The 21,009-nt window shown below is 44.6% G+C and overlaps 1 protein-coding gene across 1 annotated transcript in view; it reads right to left on the bottom strand.

Moving 5' to 3' along the window:
• Positions 1-1,373: 1,373 nt before the first annotated feature.
• The window catches only part of LOC137641495 (syntenin-1-like), a 39,017-nt gene continuing 19,381 nt past the window's right edge, over positions 1,374-21,009 (bottom strand). The window contains exons 6-7 of the mRNA XM_068374114.1: positions 11,250-11,391; positions 1,374-2,930 (exon numbers count right to left, since the gene is read on the bottom strand). Coding sequence (XP_068230215.1) covers positions 2,757-2,930; positions 11,250-11,391 — 316 coding nt within the window. The 3' untranslated portion in view covers positions 1,374-2,756. The remainder of the gene's footprint in view (positions 2,931-11,249; positions 11,392-21,009) is intronic.

Raw genomic sequence — 21,009 nt, 5'->3', positions numbered from 1 at the left:
CCTCCTTAGAAAGCGGGTGGGGGGTAATCTACGCAAAACTCTGGTCGGTAGAGAGGAGATTACCAGTAACTCCTAAAGAAAGTAGTTTGAGGTAAGTATTCGTGTTGGAACAAATCTTTTTTTTGGGTGAGATAATAGAAATGTCCTAAGTAGAAGTTGCCAATGAGGAACTTCGATCAGAACGACATGGCTCGAGCCCAAAAAGGTTATGTAATGAAAAGTATCTGTTGTACATTAGGATCTCTGGTACAAGTATAACTAGAACCTCTTCCATATATTGGAAGTCCTAGTTACTGAAGAAAATAAACTTTACTTGTGGTAAATAATTTAATGCTACCTACTGTCAAAATACAGTACAGTACAGTTGTGATATTGAAGGAAAATAATTGCTGCATTACCTACTATTATAGCTATACGTTTGGTAATTGCAAGTAAAATACTGCATTATAACCTGTATCAAGTTAGTCCAATTTCATTCTAATTACTACCAAAGTTGAACCTGTTTCTTTTGAAAAATATATTTGAAGACAAATTTTTACTTTAACCAAACTGTTATTTTACTTTCGTGTTCCAGGTATACCATGTCGTTTTGTAAGTTTTGCATCAAATGTAATATAGCTGTAGAACAAAATTGTATATTCCAATTGTGATTGGCAAGTGTTCACATTTATTTCAGTACATATAAAACTAGACTGTTAAAAATTATGTTGACTTTTTCTTTACACACCAGAAAATGCTTCACTAATAACACTTAAAATAAAAACTGAAAAATGTATTACAGTAATGTATAGTTTTTCTGAAGGTCTACTTTAACCCTTACACAATCTAAGGCTGTACAGAACAATCTTTCACCTGTACCAATCAATGCAACATTAGCAAATCTCAGCAGCAAAGATATATAGCCCTGGCAGCTCTGGAGAGTTCAACTAGAAATTTTGTATATTAAAATGTATTTCCAGTCAATGATATACCCCATTTGCTATTATTTTATTTTAATCTTGTTAGTTCTTAAAATATTCTATTTTTCCTCGTTTCCTTTCCTCACTAGGTTATTTTCCTTATTGGAGACCCTGCGTTTCTAACTAGGGTTGTAGCTCAGCAAGTAATAATGATATAGTACAGCAGTGAAAAGTCGAGCCGTTTTGGAAAATTATCCCCGGCTTAAAACTGACCATGACGTAGTATTAGGAGTCACCTATAACTATTACAAATGCAAATGTATAGAATACTGTATTGCAATTCAAAACAAATCCATTGAGAAATTTTTTTCTACTTTTACCCGTTAGAATCCATGAAAATAGCAGTTACAAATAATGTTACTCAAAATTCCTTATTAAACACAAGAGAAAGAAAAGGACTCAAAAACAACTTGAGACATAAATGCTTTATTATTATAATAAAGACAATGAATAAGTTTCACATGTTATCACAAACCTCACATAATGGCTACAGCATCGAATGCCTTCCCTTATTCTTCACTGTGAGGGATCTCGCATGCATAGGCCCCTTTGTTAATACACAGTACTAAAGGTCCTCTCATATTATGTATGAGCCATTCACGCAAACTTTCACTCCTTGTACTTTATCCTGCGCATTTCTGAAAACTAAAACCTGCAAAGAATTGTCATCTGCGAAGTACCCTGATACTGGAAGGAAAGGGCAACACCTACTACTTCTTTACTGATGTATTTTGATTCAAGAAAAGGAAACTAGTTCACCGTACTTACGTAATTTGCATACCAGTGAGTAAAAGAGTATATTGTATGCTTTGCAGCACTTATTATATAAACCAAGAGTATACAAATAAAGTTATAAAATATCTAAATCTGAATATATAAAATACATAATTGTGTACCTAAACTACAACACCAAGCTATTGTAATTAAAAAAAATATGAAGGAACATAACATTGCTCTTTTCGCCACCACTGCACGTTAAATTTAACCACCTGTCAGAGGACCTAAAGACGTACTGCACCACTCTTACTTTTTTTTTTTTCTTTTTTAGACTCAAGACATTCAAACCTCTAAGAATGTGATTTTGACAATGTATTTGATGTGCACTTTGTGCTTGGTTGTGCTGGAACCGGGAAATGTTAAGTTGAAATTGTATATTGCATATATATATGGGTATTCTGGTTATATGTAGTTTGAAATATAATGCAAAAATAATCCTCATGCCAGTCTTGACCGACTACAAATCCACACTCGCTACATTACAAGTCATTCCTATATTGGTTTCCTTAAAATAATCTATTCCTTATAGAGTTACATGGCACTGATTTCACTCTCAACGAGGGAGGTTGACTAAACCTACAATATACCGAATTTGCAAAAGATCAGTAAAAATCAATGCCAAAGGTTTCTCTTGAGTGAAAAATAATAATCTTCAAGGAACATAACTACAAGAATTTCTCTATTATGTAGATACTGAGTTTAAATAAAATTCAATCTATGTAAATTTTGCCTTACTTAAAACCGACTAGATGAAAATCAATAATGCCCATGACGCATGTTCAATATAACTTCACTAGTTTATCAAATAAGTACTTTTTTTTAACTAAGGAAATTTAAAATTCTTCAATTCATCAGCCCTAATTCAATTTATATTCAGCATTACATATTTACACATACCTAAACGAAAAGAAAAAGCTCAAGCTGCCTCATCAATGCTTGGCCACCGCAGTCCATTACAACTGGGAGACAAAACAGTGATTAGCAATTTGAAAAAATAAGTAGAGTATATGGCAGTCAAATTTAAAGGTCTGGGATGTTATGATCCATAAACTTGACAAGTGACGATGCCATGTGTTTCATCATGTGCTTGTAAACAAACGATGGCATGATCGTCACCGTTACGACTTGTCCGCATTCGCTGATGATAGCGGAGAGTTCCTTGTCCTTGAGGCCGACTACATTCTGTCCATTTACCTGATGGATTAAAAATATTAATTAGCATTAGCACAAGCAGGCAATGCAGTTCATAAGGGAAGGTATCAAATTATGGAAATATAATTGTTATTTTAATAATAAAATTCCTTACCTCTACACTTGACCTTATAGGAAGGTATCAAATTATGGATTCTTATTTCTACAATATATCTCATAGGAAAGTATCAAATTATGGAAATATAATCCAAATTTTGAAGATACAATTTCTTATTTCTACGCTCGACCTTATGTACACTTTTCATCTTCTCCATAGGCTCGGTTTAATCGACCTTTACCAGTAAAATAGTAATATTTTCCTCTCTTCAATAAATACAAGCTCTTAATAAAGAAATGAACATTATAGTGGTAAACGGTAACTGAGGCCTCATTGAGAGTTGCCTCCTTAGTTTCTTTGGTCACCAGCTTCTGGCCAGATCTACTTCAGAACATTTGCTTATTACTGGTATTCTAAGCAATTACTATGTAGAGTATGGCCGGGAATTGTTTCTGATAGTTCATTATCTGCATTCTCTTGGTGTATCATAGAAGCAACACCGTGATTTAAATTAGATCGTAAAAAGAAGTTTCTCTCACGGTGCCTCTGTGATATAGGATGTTCCAATGGTTGTCGATCAAGTTAACTGGGCAAAGTGCTAAAGGGAACTTTCTGTTAATTCAAGAGAAAAGCCAGGGAATACTAGACCAGTGGATGACAGCAGGGATAACGAAGATAATGGCAAGCCTCCTTCAGACCATTCAAATAATCAGCCAACTTTCAATAAAGTGTTATCAGCTCTTGATATCATTAGCTTTTTTCATTCAAGTTCCGAGTTCAGGGAACACACTCTTACAAGGGCACTCTGGTCCCACCGGTTCCGTTGCTGTCTGTATTCTAATATCCTTCCATTCACTCAAGTAAGTGCTCTTAAATTATATCGCATTACATAGATGGATGGTGTGGCATATCGTAAGATTCCCTTAAACCTTGTTGGGATGAACAAACTATCAACTAAACTTGGTTGTCTGCAATATGTTTTGTTTGCCAATGTGTTCCCCTAACTCATCACAACTCAATGGAGGTGTAAGTACATCATTATATGATTAATATAAAAATTTTTAAGTAATTTTTATTTTTCCTAACATACTTACCGAGAAGTACTTTCTCAGGAGTTACCAGTAACCTCCTCTCTACCGACCAGAGTTTTGTGTAGTTTACCCCCACCTCGTTTTCTAAGGAGGCCTACCCCCAGCATTAAGGATATGTGCCCCGAGGGTAGGCTTATCGTAGGTCGATGTCCGGCTGGGTCAGCCTCATCAGTAAGTTCTATTGGTTTAGCACAATGCTAGCAAGGGAAGAGAGGCACTCGGGGAAGGAAGGGAGGGCCATTACCCAAAAGTAGTTCTCGATATGTATGTTAGGAAAAATAGAAATTACTTAAAATTTTTGATTTGTTCCAACACGAATACTTACCTCGAACTACTTTCTTAGGAGACTTACACTTTAGGAGGCGGGAGTGCTATTCTTACCCCCTGACCCGGGACGTGGAGGCCAAGAGGCCCAGGGATAACGGGACCTACTAGAAAACGGATGTGAGGGTAACTACACGAGTTCACGTTAGTGTCTAAGTACTATCCCTTTGAAAAACTTCTTCTGAAGCTCTTTCCAGTAGCGTAGTCGTGAAGCATGTGTTATTCAATGGTATCAGTTGGTACTCCCCGAAGAGGCTAGGAAGCAACTGGGTAGGAGGAAGGAAACCGCACTTGTGCCTACCGGTTGCTAGCCTTGATTGCGCCTGGGGCTTTTACCGTTACACCGCTTGGAGTAAAGGTTGACTGATTCGACCAAGTACCTGCTCGCAGGAGCTGACCCACTGCCATGTTTTTCTCAAAGGCTAAGGAGGTGCTCAGGCCCCTGATGTCATGAGGTCGGGGGGTGCCTGGCACTGCTATGCCATCTTCCTTGTAGGCTCTGGCAATAACTGGTCTCAACCAAAAGGAAATGGTGTTCTTGGAAACTTGTTTCTTATTAATACCTGTGGATACGAAGAGGCTCTTGATGCCTGGGCGGAGATGTGCTGTTCTTTCCAGGTATTTTCTAAGTGTCCGTACAGGGCATAATTTTAAATCTTCTGCATTACCCGTCCTAGGGATGGCAGGAATTGAGAAACCTTCGAACTTCGGATCCCAGACTGCTGGGTTCTGAGTCTTAGCCACAAAAGAAGGCACGAACTTGAAGGATACTTCTTTCCACCCCTTCGAATGAGAAACGTCATATGACAGACCATGGATCTCACCCACTCTCTTAGCGGACGCCAAGGCCAGCAAGAAGACGGCCTTGAGGGTGAGATCTCTGTCTACGATATCCTTCAAAGGTTCAAAGGGGGGACGCCACAACATCTTCAGGACCTTGGCTAAATCCCACTGGGGAACCCTACTCGCCTGTGGGGGGCAGGACTGCTCGAAACTCTTGACAAGCACCGCTATGTGTCTCAAGGCCCCCAGGTCAATGCCCTTCAGGAGGAAGACTTGGCCTAAGGCGGCCCGAACTCCTTTTATGGCTGGAATTGACATTCACACCTTGTCTCTAAGAAACACCAGAAAATCTGCTATGTCTGGGACAGAGGCCTTAAGAGGTTTAATGTGCCTCTCAGCCACTTCGTGAAGGAGGCCCACTTAGCCTGGTAGACCGCGGCTGACGACTTTCTCAGGTATAGAGACATTCTCTTAGCCGTGGACGAAGAATATCCTTCTTTCTTCAGGAGCCGCTCGATAGTCTCCAGGCGTGAAGACGTAGGGAGAGTGGGTTGTCGTGGAGCCTGAGAAAATTAGGTTGATGCAGAAGGTCTGACCTGTCGGGCAGAGGCCACGGTGGTTGACTCGTTTGGTCTTTTAGGTCCGCGAACCACTCTCTCTCCGGCCACCAGGGCGCTACCAAAGTCATCTTTAGGTTTCAGGCTGTCCTTACTCTGTTGAGCACCTGTCTTATCAACGTGAAAGGGGGAAAAGCGTACACATCTAGATTGTCCCACTTGTGCTGAAAGGCGTCTTCTAAGACTGCTTTCGGGTCTGGCACAGGAGAGCAATATACGGGGAGTTGGGTGTTGAGTTTTGTTGCAAAGAGGTCCATCACCGGGGAACCCCAACGTTGGGTGATGAGCTTGGCTACTTCCGGGAGAAGCGACCATTCTGTCCCTACTATCTGGCCTACTCTGCTGAGGCCGTCGGCCAGTACGTTTTTCTTCCCGGGAATGAACCTTGCTAACAATACCACTTGGTTCTCTTCTGCCCAATCTAGGATTTCTATGGTGAGATCGCACAACTCCTTTGACTTCAAGCCTCCTTGTTTCTTTATGTATGCCACTACCGTGGCGTTGTCGCACATCAACGCCACGGTGTTTCCCTTTAGCAGAATCGCGAAGTGTAGGCAAGCCTTCTGGACTGCTTTCAACTCCAGGACATTGATGTGGAGTTCTTTCTCCCCGTCCAACCAGGTCCCTCGTGCTGTTTCGTCGAGGAGATGGGCTCCCCACCCTTGGTTGGAGGCGTCTGTGAACAGTAGTAACTCGGGTGGATCGCTCCCGAAGGGCATCCCCTTGAGTGAGTTCGACTGGCAATGCCACCATTCCAGGGAGGGTCTCGTGTTTGGTAGGACTGGGATTAGAACCTGTTGTGAGTCCAGTTGGCACCAGAGGTTCTTCAGATTCCATTGTATGGCTCTGAGCCTTACCCTCCCTTGGGGAACTAGTTTCTCCAATGAGACCAGGTGATCTATCAGCTTCTGCCAGTCTTTCGCTCTCTTGGGACGCTCTGACAGGAACGGCTGAATGATATTCATGAGGTTTCTTATTCTGTCCTCCGAAGGGAAGGCTTTTCCCAGAATGGTATCCAATGTCATTCCCAAGTAGTTCATTCTGGTGGATGGGGATAGGTTTGACTTCTTCGGGTTGATTACGATCCCCAGATCCTTGCAAAACTGGAGGAGTTTCATCCTTTGTTCCTCCAAGAGGCCCTTTGAGGCGGAAAGAAGCAACCAGTCGTCCAGGTATCGGATGAGGCGAAAGCCTCGTTCATGAGCCCACACTGCGACAGTCGTGAAGACTCTCGTGAACACCTGGGGCGCTGTTGACAGTCCGAAGCAAAGGGTCCTGAATTGCAGGATCTGGGAACCCCATTTCACCCGGAGGAACTTTCGACTCCAGGCGTGGATCGGAATTTGGAAGTGTGCGTCCTTGAGGTCTATGGTCATCATGTAATCTTTCTCCCTCAAGGACAGCAGGACTGACTTCGGAGTGTCCATTTTGAAGTCCGTCTTCTTGATGAATTTGTTGAGAGCCGACAGATCTATAACCGGTCTCCACTCCCCCGTCGCTTTTTCTACCAGGAACAGACGACTGTAGAAACCTGGCCCTGGGAGAAGAACTTCTTCCATGGCACCCTTCTCTAACATGGAGGACACCTCCTCTTAAAGGGCGGTCCTCTTTAACGGGTCTCTGGGAGCTAGCCATTCCGCCCGGCTGGCCGGGATAAGAGGGGGTGGTTCTTTTAAGAACGGAAGTCTGTAGCCCTCCTTTAGTACGGACACTGTCCAAGGCTCTGCTCTGTGAGCCTTCCATGCTTGCCAATGAAGTCTGAGGCATCCCCCAATCCGAGGCTTGGGCGGGGATAGGGGGCCTCCTACTCTATCTTCTTCTGGAGGAGCGGCCTGATCGGCCTCTCCTAGAGTCAGAGTAACCCGACCTGAAGGAAGCTTGAAGGCGCTGGAGCTCCCCTGCGGGGGGGCTGAGGCATTGCGGACCAGGAGGAAGAGGGAGCCTCTCTCCTCGTAGTGCTGGGAGAGAACTGGGACATCGCGGCACTATCCGAGACGGACCTCTTGCAGGGTGGTCTCCTCGAAGGCGTAGGTCTGGGGTTGATAGACTCCTTCTTCGAGACCTTTTCCAGTTTCCTTCAGGGGAAACAAGGAATCTCTCCACAAGGGTAAGCTCCGTATGGCCCACGCTTCCCTGTCTGGTACCTTCCGGGACACCTTCGTCAGTATGGTGTCTCTCTTATGGAGTACCCAGTTAGCCGTCAGGGCGAGCGACTGGTAAGTTAAAAATTTAAGGGTTTTACCACCGGAGGTAATAAGGTCTCTCAGGAGGCCTTGCTGGTCAGGATCCGCGGGGTCAAACGAGGCTTGTACCCCTACCAAGGTGGAAGCCCACCAGTCCAGCCAAGAGGAGACGTTCACTAAATCTCTCGACATCTCCTCCATCATGGAGGCCTCTGCTGGCGAGAAACAGACCGGGGCCGAAGAGGCCCTATCATCTGAGACGCCCTGACTCAGGATGTCGATGGATGACTCCACCTTACAGGGGCCAGGGCAACGCCCTTTGGCACATATACTTTGCCTTGGGTTCTGAGGCCCTGTAGCAATTTTGAGGAACTCTGGGTTTTGGGGGCTTCGGCATTACTGGCCACCACCTTGTCTACATACTCCTGCCCTAGGACCAGATCTCGGGCTAGAGGCAGCGCTAGAGACGTCTTAGGCTAGATAGGGGTCTGCATAATTCTTAATAAGCTTGACCTCCAGTAATCCTCGTCTGTAGCTGAAGGTTCCTCGATTTTGTGGTGTCTTCTGATAAGGCCAACCACCCTCCTATAGGCCGAGTCCTCCGTTGGTGGACCCTCTCTTCCGTCAGCCGAGGTCTCTGCTTGGGGCCGGGGAGCTGGGTTACCGGGCACGCCAACTGGACGTCTAGCTCTTGGTGCCAGAGTGCCGTCCTACCGAGGTACTGGATTTCATCTGCGGGGACGTCCGCACCAGGGGCCTGGGTTAACGCAGGCATCGCTGGTTCAGCGGGGACTTTCGTCCACCCAAGGGCTCTGGGTGCCGAGGACGCGGTTCCCGTGGGCTGACCCGACAGCGGGAACCGTTCCTTCCGACCCGAAGGTTGCACCAGCTGGGCTGGTTTGACCAGGCCGCCCGACAAGAAGAGCGTTTCCCCCCGCTGGGCGGGGTGAACCGAAGGCTTCGAGGACTTATGCCTTCTTGTAGAGTCCTTCCTGCGAGCTAGGTCACGAGGGTCAAGGTCGTGTTTTGAGGGCAGCATCCTTGGCGAACACACTCTGGACCAGCGGTCCGGGGAACAAAGCACCTTTGAGTCCTGGGGTACGAAGACCCAGTCGCCATCAGGAGACCTACTCCTCCTATACTTACACCCTGGGGAGCGGGAGCGCTTGCTACTGTACCGGGAGCGCGACCTCGAACGGGAACGCTTGCTCCTGAAGCGCTCCCTCCGACGACAGTGTTTTACCCTGACTTCCTCCTCCGACGAGAAATAAACATCCGACGAACCCGACGACACTGAGCTTATCGCATGTCGGCCGGTAGCGGGGACTGCGGGGGACTTCTTCGCGCGTTGAGTGCCAGAGGTCGACGGCTGGAGGAAATCTTCGGGGACTTCCGTGACGGGGGCCGGGAACGATTCAAAATGCTCCATGCCAGGGAGCCAGGGGTCCAGGGCCACTTCCATCCTTAAGGGTGACCTCCCCAGCGTCTTCGGAAGCCTCCAACCGAAGGCATCATTACCCGAAGGTCATAACTTCTTCTGGTTGTCTCCGCCTAACGAAGAACCAGAAGCACAGGCCCACGAGGGCGGCGAAGATACAGACACCGCGTTACTACCCCACAAGGGGTCATCGGAGGACGCGTGCCCCCCGAGCACAAGGGCCGACTCTCCGGACGCACTACTGGGTTCTTCACTAGCCCTAGAAGGGCCCGCAATTGGCACTGCACTTTCACTAAGTTCCTGGGGAAGGACGCCTTGTTCTTCTCAACACCAGACTTACTGCGTCCCCTACTCTGTGTAGGGGACGGCGAAACAGAGGCCCCATCGGACCGCTCACTGGGTGATGGTAGCGGCGAAGTAACACTAGCTTTCCTGGGGGAACGTTTCACCGATTTTCTCTTTTTCGTACCGTACCGTACCGAACCGTACCCTACCCACTGGATATCGCCCCAGTCTACACACTCGGGGCATGTATCTGCTGACGAACAAACCCTTCCCCTACAGGAGGAGCAAAGGGAGTGAGGATCCACTTCAGGCTTGTTGAGGAACGCTCCACACGATTTACCGGCTCTAGGCCCCGGACAACGGCGGATTTGCTCCATAATGCACACAACGCAAGACACAAGCACGAAGGGAATCAATGAATACACTGGGTAAGCACACGGGTGGAAGGTGAACACACAGGAACACCCGGGAAAAGTACACTGGAAAACATAAGTTACCACGCGGGGAACACGTGGGGCACTAGAACGCACACAAAGGATCGATAGAGAACGAGGGCGACGTGCGCGATCAGAGAACTTACTGATGAGGCTGACCCGGCCGGATATCGACCTACGATAAGCCTACCCTCGGGGCACATTCCATAATGCCGGGGGTAGGCCTCCTTAGAAAACAAGGTGGGGGTAAACTACACAAAACTCTGGTCGGTAGAGAGGAGGTTACTGGTAACTCCTAAGAAAGTAGTTTGAGGTAAGTATTCGTGTTGGAACAAATTCAATTTCATCACATACACTTAATTTGTTAAATATTTCATATGTACAAGATCAATCGTGAAAATTTATATTGAAAATATCCCCCACATTCATTCCAGTTGTAAAAATTTAAACTAAAATACAGGAAGACGAAAGAGGCTACCTTGAAAGTGAAGAATTATCTGCTTTTCAAAAATGTTACCCTATTGCTGAGATAAACCCTAATGAGTTGGGTAAGGTAAGTTTGGAAGCTTCTTATTCTTCTAAATCTTCAGTAATAGCCTCTTTCAAGGCATAGAACAGATTTATTGTCATCAGACTCAGAAAAGGCTAGCAAAATTCAAGGTCCCACTGAAGCCTTATGCCTTCTATAACGTAAACGTGCACCCACTATTATAGGACTCGTATATTTAAGTAATATTGTTTTTTTTTATTTCGAGTTCCAGTCTTAGCCACATAAATAAGAATTTTTAAATAATAATTACTCAAGATGGTTGACTAAAGAGATGCTCTTTGCGGGCAGTAAAGAGGGTGTGTTTTTTAATCACTATACTTAGCACTTTTATAGGCGTTTGTTGATTTTCTATGCGTTTAACTAAGAGGTAACTTCCCATTAAAATAAAATAAAAAATTATAGTAAATAACATTCAAAATTGGAATTAGGTTAACAATACTACTTAGCAGTTTTATAGGTGTTTTTTTTTCCCCTAATAGGTAACTTTCCTTTAAAATAAAATAAAAATTAAAGTTAATTACATTCAATATTGCAATTTGGTTAGCAATACTGTACTTACCTCAAGCAATTGGTGGTCTATGAGGAGGCCATTTCTGGCAGCTGACGAATCTTTCACCAATGCCGTGATTTCGCCATCTCTGAACTGGAAGCCAACATGGCCAGTGCTGTCTTTGTGCAAGGTCACCGATCGTTCAAATGGCCTGAAAATGTTCAGAATATATAATAATGCTGGAATTAAAAATCATGTATTTTTGTTCATTTATGACATAATTCAGAGATTGGTTCACCAAATTTTTAACTAGGCTCTACAAGGAACTAGGAAAGTTGGAAGACCAAGGCCTACATGGCTGAGAACTATGAAGCGTGAAGTGGGGGATGATGAGTGGAGAAGCATTGAATTTAAAGCTTAAGATAGACGAGTGGCAAAATTTAACTGAGACCCTTTGCGTCAATATGTGTAGGTGTAGATGATGGTGATGATGACAAAATTAAGTCTCTAGGTCATAACATATTACAATACATGAAAAGATGCTTGCAATTTTCACACTGAAGTTTCTAAAAGCTCTATAAAATATGCTTGGTCTTCAATAATGACTTTCTACCAACACCCTTTTAATTTAGATTTACCAATGGAAGTTTTTGAATGACCCTGACATCTTCGAGCTTTTGCTCATTTCTACGTGGGTTTACAGATTTCTATTGCTCTTTCTACTTTCTTCCATCCTGTTTTATATTTTTTTCTCCCGCATAAATTTGCTATGATATTTTTCTATATGAATTTTCCCCTTCCCTTCTTCTGTCGACCAAAACATTCCAGATATTATTGCAGTCTAGTCCCCTTATCTCTGCATAGATGTCTGGAAAATTTTTTGCCGGACAATTTGGTACTAGGACACTTCGGTCCCGGACAATTTGGTACAGGGACAATTTGATATTACCAAGACAATTCTGTCCTGGACAATTTGGTACAAGGACAATTGGGTCCCGGACAATTTGGTACAAGGACAATTGGGTCCCGGACAATTTGGTACAAGGACAATTGGGTCCCGGACAATTTGGTACAAGGACAATTCGGTCCTGGACAATTTGGTTCTACAGATATTAGTTGACAATAAAAATAAAAAATTTTAAGTAATTTTTATTTTTCCTAACATACTTACCGAGAATTACTTTCTTAGGAGAGTCACTTGGTGACCTCTTGCTCGACCAAGGTTTTTGGCGCAGTTATCCCCCACTCTGTTCTCCCTATAGGCCTACCCCCGCCGCCAAGGGATGCGCCCCGAGGGCAGGATTAGGGCAGGTCACTGCTTCTCTGGGCCATTCTCCTCATTAAGTTCGTCGTATAGCCCAACTTGGCAATGGAAGGATGGCACTCGGGGACGGAAGGGAGGGCCATTACCCGAAAGTAATTCTCGGTAAGTATGTTAGGAAAAATAAAAATTACTTAAAATTTTTTATTTGTTCCAACACGAAACTTACCTCGAATTACTTTCTTAGGAGACTTATACTTTAGGAGGCGGGAGTGCTATCCTGACACTTGACTCGGCACGTAGGGCCTAGAGGGCTATGGAATGCGGGGGCCTATCAGAGTACGGGAGTGAGGGTAACTGCGCAACCTTACGCTATTTACCTAAGATTTTACCTCTTAAAAAATTCTTCTGACGATTTCCTCCGGATGTAGTCGGGAAGAATGTGTTCATCGTTGGGTACAGCCTCTGGCCTTACCGCTACACAGCCCGGAGGGCGGCCATGACTGTCCCAATGGAGAACCCCTTTTTATGGCTGGGATTGACATCTCCACTTTGTCCTTGAGAAACACTACAGAAAATCTGCCATGTCTGGGACAGGCCTTAAGAGGTCTAATGTACCTCTCAGCGCACCACTTCGCGACGGAGGTCCATTTTGTCTGGAAGACCGCGGTTGGCGACTTCTTAGGAATAGAGACATTCTCTTAGCCGTGGAGGAAGAATATCTGTCTTTCTTCAGGAGCCGCTCTTAGTCTTCAGTCGTGAAGACGTAGGGAGAGAGCCCTGCCGTGGAGCTTGACAAAGTGAGGCTGGTGCAGAAGGTCTGACCTGACGGACAGAGGCCACGGCGGTTGACTCGATAGGTCTTTTAGATCCGCGAACCACTCTCTCTGTCCAGCCACCAGGGCGCTACCAAAGTCATCTGTAGGTTTCGAGCCGCCTTTACTCTGCTGAGCACTTGTCTTATCAGCGTGAAAAGGGGGAAAAGGCGTACACATCCAGATTGTCCCACTTGTGCTGAAAAGTGTCTTCTAAGGAAGCTTTCGGGTCTGGTACAGGGGAGCAATAGACTGGGAGTTGGGCGTTGAGGTTGTTGCAAGGAGGTCAACCACCGGGGAACCCCAGCGTTGAATGATGAGCTTGGCTATTCCTGGGAGAAGGGACCTACTATGTGGCCCATTCTGCTGAGGCCGTCGGCCAGAATGTTTTACTTCCCGGGAATGAACCTTGCTAACATCACCCCTTGATTTTCTTCCACTCAATCTAGATTCTCTATGGTGAGATCGCACAACTCCTTCGATTACAAGTACCCTGCTTCCTTATGTATGCCACTACCGTGGCATTGTCGCTCACCCACGCCACGGTGTTCCCCTTTAGCAGACTTGCGAAGTGTAGGCACGCCTTCTGGACTGCTTCCAACTCCAGGACATTGTGTGGAGTTGCCTCTCCCCTTCCAACCAGGTCTCTCGTGCCGCTTCGTCGAGGGGAAGGGCTCCCCATCTCTGGTTAGAGGCGCCTGTGAACAGTAGTAACTCGGGAGGGCCGGTCCCGAAGGACGTCCCCTTGAGTGAGTTCGACTGGCAATGCCACCATTCTAGGGAGGGTCTCGTGTCTGGAATGACTGGGATTAGCACCTGCTGCGAACCCGTCTGTCACCAGAGGTTCCTGAGATTCAATTGGATGGAACTGAGCCTTACCCTCCCTTGGGGAACTAGGTTCTCCAGAGAGACCAGGTGACCTATCAGCCTCTGCCCGTCTTCCGCCCTTCTGGGGTGTTCAGACAGGAACGGCTGACTAATGAGCCTGAGGTTTCATATCTTATTCTCCGAAGGGAAAAATTCTCACCGAAAAAAGTCTAATGTTATTCCCCAGTAGTTCATTCCGGTGGAAGGGGATAGATTTGACTACTTCGGGTTGATTCAGTTCCCCAGATCCTTGCAAAACTGGAGGAGACTTCTCCCTTGTCCCTCCAAGAGGACCTTTGAGGCGGGAAGAAGCCACCAGTCGTCCAGGTATCTGATAAGGCGTATGCCTCGTTCGTGTGCCCCCACTGCGACAGCCGTGGGGACTCTCGCGAACACTTTGGGCGTTGTTGACAGACCAAAGAAAAAGGGGTCCTGAATTGCAGGATCTGGGAACCCTATTTCACCCGGAGGAACTTCCGACCCGAGGTGTGGACCGGAATCTTGAAGTATGCGTCCTTGGGGTCGATGGTATCCTACAATCTTTCTCCCTCAAGGACAGCAGGACTGAATTCTGCGTGTCCATTTAGAAGTCCGTCATCTTGACGAACCTGTTGAGAGCTAACAGATCTATAACCGGTCTCCACCCCCCCGGTCGCTTTTTCCACCAGGAATAGGCGACTGTAGACACCTGGCCCTGGGAGAAGAACTTTTTCCATGGTACCCTTCTCTAGCATGGACGACACCTCCTCTTAAAGGGCGGTCCTCTTTAACGGGTCTTTGGGATCTAGCCATTCTATCCGGTTGGCCGGAAAAAGCGTGGGTGGTTCCGTTAGGAATGGACGTCCGTAGCCCTTCTTTAGTAAGGACACTGTCCAAGGTTCCGCTCCTTGAGCCCTCCATGCTTGCCAATGACGTCTGAGTCATCCTCCAACCCGAGGGTTGGGTGGGGATAGGGGGCCTCCCACTCTTATCTTCTTCTAGAGGGGCGGCCTGATCTGTCTCCCCTAGAGGCGGGGTAACCCGACCTGAAGGAGCTAGAGGGCGCTGGAGCTCCCCTGCGGAGGGGCTGAGGCATTGCGGACCAGGAGGAAGAGGGGGGCTTCTCTCCTCGTAGTGCTGGTAGATGCTTGGGGTGTCGCGGCACTATCCGAGACCGATCTCTTATAGGGTGGTCTCCTAGGAGTCGTAGGTCTGGGGACGTTAGTCTCCTTCTATTTCAAGACCTTCTCCATTATGGTTTCTAGTTCTTTCCGAGGAAACAGAGACTCTCCCCACAAGGGAAAGCTGCGAATGGGTCGCGTCTCCCTGTCTGGTGCCTTCCAAGACACTTTCGCCAGAACAGTGTCTCGCTTCCAGAACACCCAGTTAGCAGTTAGTGTGAGAGACTGATATGTCAATAACCTAAGGGTTGAAGGCCTTGCTGGACAGGGTCCTCGGGGTCAAAGGAGGCTTGTACACCTCCCAAAGAGTAAGCCCACCTGTCCAGCCAAGAGGGGACGTTTACTAAGTCCCTCGACATTTTCTCCATCATGGAGGCTCCTGCTGGCGAGAACCAGACTGGGGCTGAAGAGGCTCTACTGTCTGAAAACGCCTTGACTAAGGATGTCCTGCTTAAAGGTTGGGGGACCCCGGCAGTGCTGGCCACTACCTTGCCGACATAATCCTGCTCTAGGCCTAGACCTCGGGTTAGAGGAAGTGCTAGGGACGTCTTAGGTTGTAAGGAGTCTGCATGATCCTCAAAAAGGCTTGACTTCCAGGAAACTACATCCGTAGTTGCAGGTTCCGGAACCTGTGGTGTCTTCTGCAAAGGCTAACCACTCTCCTATAGACGGACCCTCTTAACGAGAGAATGCCTTGATGAAGTCATTGGGCTTCAGCACGGCATATCATTCCCGTGCTGAAGGCTTGTGACGGGCAAGAGGGCTCTCGAACTGGGGAATTTCTTTTCCTCAGTTTGACTCTAAATTTCTCTCATTCTTTTTCTATTACCTCTTATTGCTTATTCCTCCTTCATAATTATCAGCTGTCTCCAACCTTGCTGTCAAAACTCTTTTACCCATTTCACTGTCCAGGTTTTTTAGAGGGGACATTGTATCCATGATCGGTTTTTATTTCAAAATCAATTGTGGGAGCTGTGGTGGTCTTGCCAACTGCCCGAAAATGTTTGGACACCTAGGAGTGTCAGTATTCCCATACTGGCACGTGGAAGTATCTCTTAGGAAATTTGGCCTTCGGATTCCAGGGGTTGGCGATTTTATAGAGATAGGACTCTTGGCATTCTGTCCGGTTTGCCTGCCACTATGATTAGAGTGGGGATGATTGTATTCATGAAATGCTCTCAGTCCCATCAAGCGGGTTTGGCATACACTTGAGCCACTCTAATCATAGTGGTACCATCCCTTTGTGGTAGGGTAGGGAGTGGACATTTGGTAAGCAGCTTTCACAGGTGTCATTGGTGGAGAAATTAATTCCAGGAAAGGCTAACGGTGTCTTCTTTGGAATTTCAGACAGTCTTAATTTTTTCTCTCCCTTAAACTATATTTTTTTCCATTGTTTTTTTTTTTCATTGTTATTATGACCCCTTCCCTCCCCCTGAAAAATAATTAATGAGTAAACTTAATATTCCCCGTACCCCTGGATCAAATGGCGAACCCCAGACACCGTTGACGACTTCTGCTTGTTTAAATAGGGAAAGCTCTGTTGACAACCTCGGCAATAAAAAGGATTCCTCCAACAATACTTTTTTGACCAGTGTTGTTAAAGACAATTTATCGGCACTGGTGGAAAATGATGCTTGTAATAACCGTAATACTTTACTCTCTGGTTCTGGCTCATTACCAGATCCAACAAAAAATCTGAAAATTCTCCACTTAAAAAACATACCAATTGGTTGTAGCTATGACATAATTCATGAAGCCTTCTGTAGATTTGGAGCAATCAAAGAAATTTTAATGGAGCTTAATGGTAGTAAGGGTTTTTGGGAAGCTTGGGTATCATTTTCAAGTTTTGAGATTGCTTTAGAAGCAAATAAAAATTTAGAGAGCATAAAAATTGACAATTGTTTGATTTCTGGGGCTTTATGTGATAAAGCACCAAGACACCTAGAGGTATATAAACCAGAAGAATGGATGGAAAAAGAAATAGAGCATAGACTTCCAGAAGTAAGAACCCCCAAGCCCCCAACATGGATAATTGCATCTGGAAAGATAGATAATTATAACTATTATAAGATGAGTAAATTTATACAAAAAAAAGTTGGTTTAATTAAAAGTAAGGATATTAGTAGATACGGTAAGCAATCTGTTTTGATTAATGCAAAATCAGATACTCAAGCTCACATGCTTTGTGGCATGAAGATTGCAGAAATTGATCCTATTAAGGATATTAAACCACATATGAGCTTCAGCTATGGTAAAGGAGTAGTTTTTGATAAAGATCTATATGAATTCTCAGAACCAGAAATTCTGGACATGTGCCCTGCTAATGTTTGGAAAGTAAGTAAGATTCCTCAAACAAGCATGGTAGTTTTAACATTTGAAACCCCTGTTATACCAGATCATATAATTATTGAGAATGAAAGAGTACGTGTTCGAGAATATAAACCTAGGCCTTTACAATGCTTTAATTGTTTCAAGTACGGTCACCCTTCCCGGTACTGCAATAATACGAAGATCTGTATTAACTGTTCTTTGTTAGAACATGGCCAATGCAACAGAGATACAACCTGTGCAAACTGTAAAGATAATCATAAACCAAATGATAAAAGATGTAGAGAATACAAGAATGAAGAAGCTGCAATCTTGAAAGCAAATGCTGAACATATAAGTGTAGGTTATGCAAAGCATTTACTCAATCGGCAACTTAATTTTGCTCGCGCGGTTAAGATGCCAACAAAAGATTATAATCCACTACCCCTTACTACCACAGGGGGACCAGTGGCAGCACCTGGCCCGTCAGGTGCATCTCCCTTAGTGGTAGTAGCCCAGCCATCTGGGTCAAGTGCTCAGGCTATAAAAGCCAGAGCACAAACCTCCAAAGAGGTCAATATGGTGTCCAACACACCAAAAGTATTGTCACCGATAGGAGCATCTCCCCTAGAGGTAGTAGCCCAGCCTTCTGGGTTAAGTGCTCGAACTGTTGAAGTTCTAGCACAATCCTCCAAGGAAGCCAATGTGGCTTCCACCACCTTAAATGTATTGTCTCAGGCAGAATCTCTACCTGATTTGATGGAGATTGGAAAACAAGATCTTCCAAAGAGGAAAAGGTCCCCATCATCCTCACCTTCATCTAAGTCAGGTAAGTGCCCTACTGCTCATGATCCTAAGGTTGACTCTTATAAAGATCCTAGAAAGAAAGAAAAGAAGAGTGGTGGCCTAGTAAAGCCTTCCATCTCCAGGCCTTACATGGCTTCATCTGAAAAGTCCCAAAAGACAAATGAGACAAAGAAAAATAATAACAAAAGATAATGTCTATCATCCAGTGGAATTGCAGAGGTCTAAGTACTAGCATTGAGCAAATAAAAACTTTAACCAGGGACTCAGACACGAAGGTAATTTGCCTACAGGAAACCAAGATCAGTGACAAACCATTTAATCCTGGACTCAATTATCATTTTTGTAGATCCCCTCCTTTGCAAGCTGCAAGAGCTCAAGGTGGTACAGGTTTTATTATTCACAAATCTGTAAAATTTGAAACAATCCCACTCAATACACCACTACAGGCATGTGCAGTTAGAACTCATATCGGGAAAAAAATTACTTTATGCTCGCTATATATTGAACCATCCTTAGAACTTTTCCTCTTAGATCATGCTGGTAATCCAAGAAGGCTTAGACTTTCTGACCTCCAAGACTTGATCAATCAGCTTCCTGCCCCTTTTATTTTAATGGGTGATTTTAATGCAAAGCATACTTTATGGGGTGGAAATGTGTGCGATAGATGGGGTAATCTTGTTGAAGAATTAATCGACAACAATGATGTAATACTAATGAATGATGGTTCTCCAACTAGGTATGATGTATTCCACAACTCTACATCAGCCATTGATTTGTCAATCTGTTCCTCATCCATTCGATTGGACTACCTTTGGTCAGTAAATGAACACCTACATGGCAGTGACCATTGGCCAATAATGTTAAATTATGTCCATAATCTTCCTTCTCAGTGTCCACCAAAATGGAAGATAGATGAGGCAGACTGGGCAGCTTATGAAAACTGTTCACACACTGATAAAGAATATGATGAATTTACATCTCCAGTGCATGCCTATCAACATCTTGAAAATATTATTGATGATAATGCTAGCAAGTTTATACCTAAAACATGCGGTTTACCTCATCGCTCTGTAGTTCCTTGGTGGAGTAAAGAATGTGCCAACGCAAGAAAAGTGACCCGAACTTGCTTCAGAAGATACTTGAGGACAAACTATTTAGCAGATAGAATAGCATATCTCAGAGCCTGTGCCAAACAAAAAAGAATTTTTAAAAAAGCAAAGAGAGCATCTTGGAAGAAATATATATCTAATATTAATACCAAAACTCCTTCAAAGGAAATATGGGACAAGATTAGAAAACTTCAAGGTAAATTCGTCCCTAAGCCTCTACCAATATTAAGGGAAAATAATAGATATATATCTGACCCCAAAGATGTAGCAGAGGTTCTTGCTAAGCACTTTGCTCATGTATCAAGTGCTGACAACTATTCCCCAGCATTTCAACAAATTAGAGCATCAACATCTGTTGTTCCTCCTGCTTCTTCAAATACTGAAGCTTTTAACCTGCCTTTTAGTATGGAGGAGATGCAAAATGCTATCTCCAGCTCTTCTTTAACTGCCCCAGGTGAGGATGGCATCCGGTATGAAATGATATCACATCTTCCAGTGGATACCAAGGAATTTTTATTAGAAACCTTTAATGGTCTATGGGCTTCCCATACATCTCCTGATTCCTGGCATACTTCAATTGTAATTCCAGGCCACAAGTCTGGTAAAGACCCAGAACTGCCATCTAGTTATAGGCCCATATCCTTGACCAGTTGCATATGCAAACTATTTGAGAGAATGATCAACAACAGACTTGTGTGGTATCTAGAATCAAAAAATCTTTTATCTAACAGACAGTTTGGTTTCAGGAAGAACCGAAGTACTCTGGACCCTTTGCTGATGTTATCAAGGGAAATTTCAAATGCTTTTTCTAACCAAAACCAGGTGGTGGGTGTCTTTTTTGACCTCGAAAAGGCATATGACACCACCTGGAGGGGTGGTATTTTAAAGCAATTGGCCTCGTGGGGTATAGGAGGACATATGTTCTCTTTTATTGAAGAATTTTTATCAAACCGCTCCATTAAAGTGAGAGTAGGGTCAGAACTATCTTCATCCTACATGCAAGAAGAAGGTGTCCCCCAAGGCAGCGTATTGAGTGTGACCTTGTTTGCTGTTGCAATTAATAGTCTCATTAGTCACATACCTCCTGGCATACAAGGATCACTATTTGTCGATGACTTTGCAATTTATTGTAGTGGATCATCTGCACTACAAGCATGCCAAAATCTTCAAATTGCAATAAATGCTGCTTCCGCATGGGCAAATTCTCGCGGATTCATGTTTTCTCCTCAGAAGACCAAAGCCATTCGCTTTACTCGTACTCGTAAAAGGGAAGAGATCCCCACCCTTTTCTTAAATGATTGTATTTTGCCATATGAGGATAGTGTCAAGTTTCTTGGAGTCATTTTCGACAAGAAAATGACATTTGGTCCCCATATAAATGACCTATCTATCAGGGTTAAGAAGTCACTGAACATTCTGAAAGTGATATCGCATTTTGATTGGGGTGCTGATAGAACAACTTTGCTTAGAATTTATACATCTTTGTGTCTGAGCAAGTTAGAC

Source organism: Palaemon carinicauda, chromosome 5, assembly GCF_036898095.1.
Source record: "Palaemon carinicauda isolate YSFRI2023 chromosome 5, ASM3689809v2, whole genome shotgun sequence".
Lineage (NCBI taxonomy): Eukaryota > Metazoa > Arthropoda > Malacostraca > Decapoda > Palaemonidae > Palaemon > Palaemon carinicauda.
The sequence above is the reverse complement of the archived record's forward strand: the minus strand, read 5'-3'. Positions and strand labels throughout refer to the sequence as shown.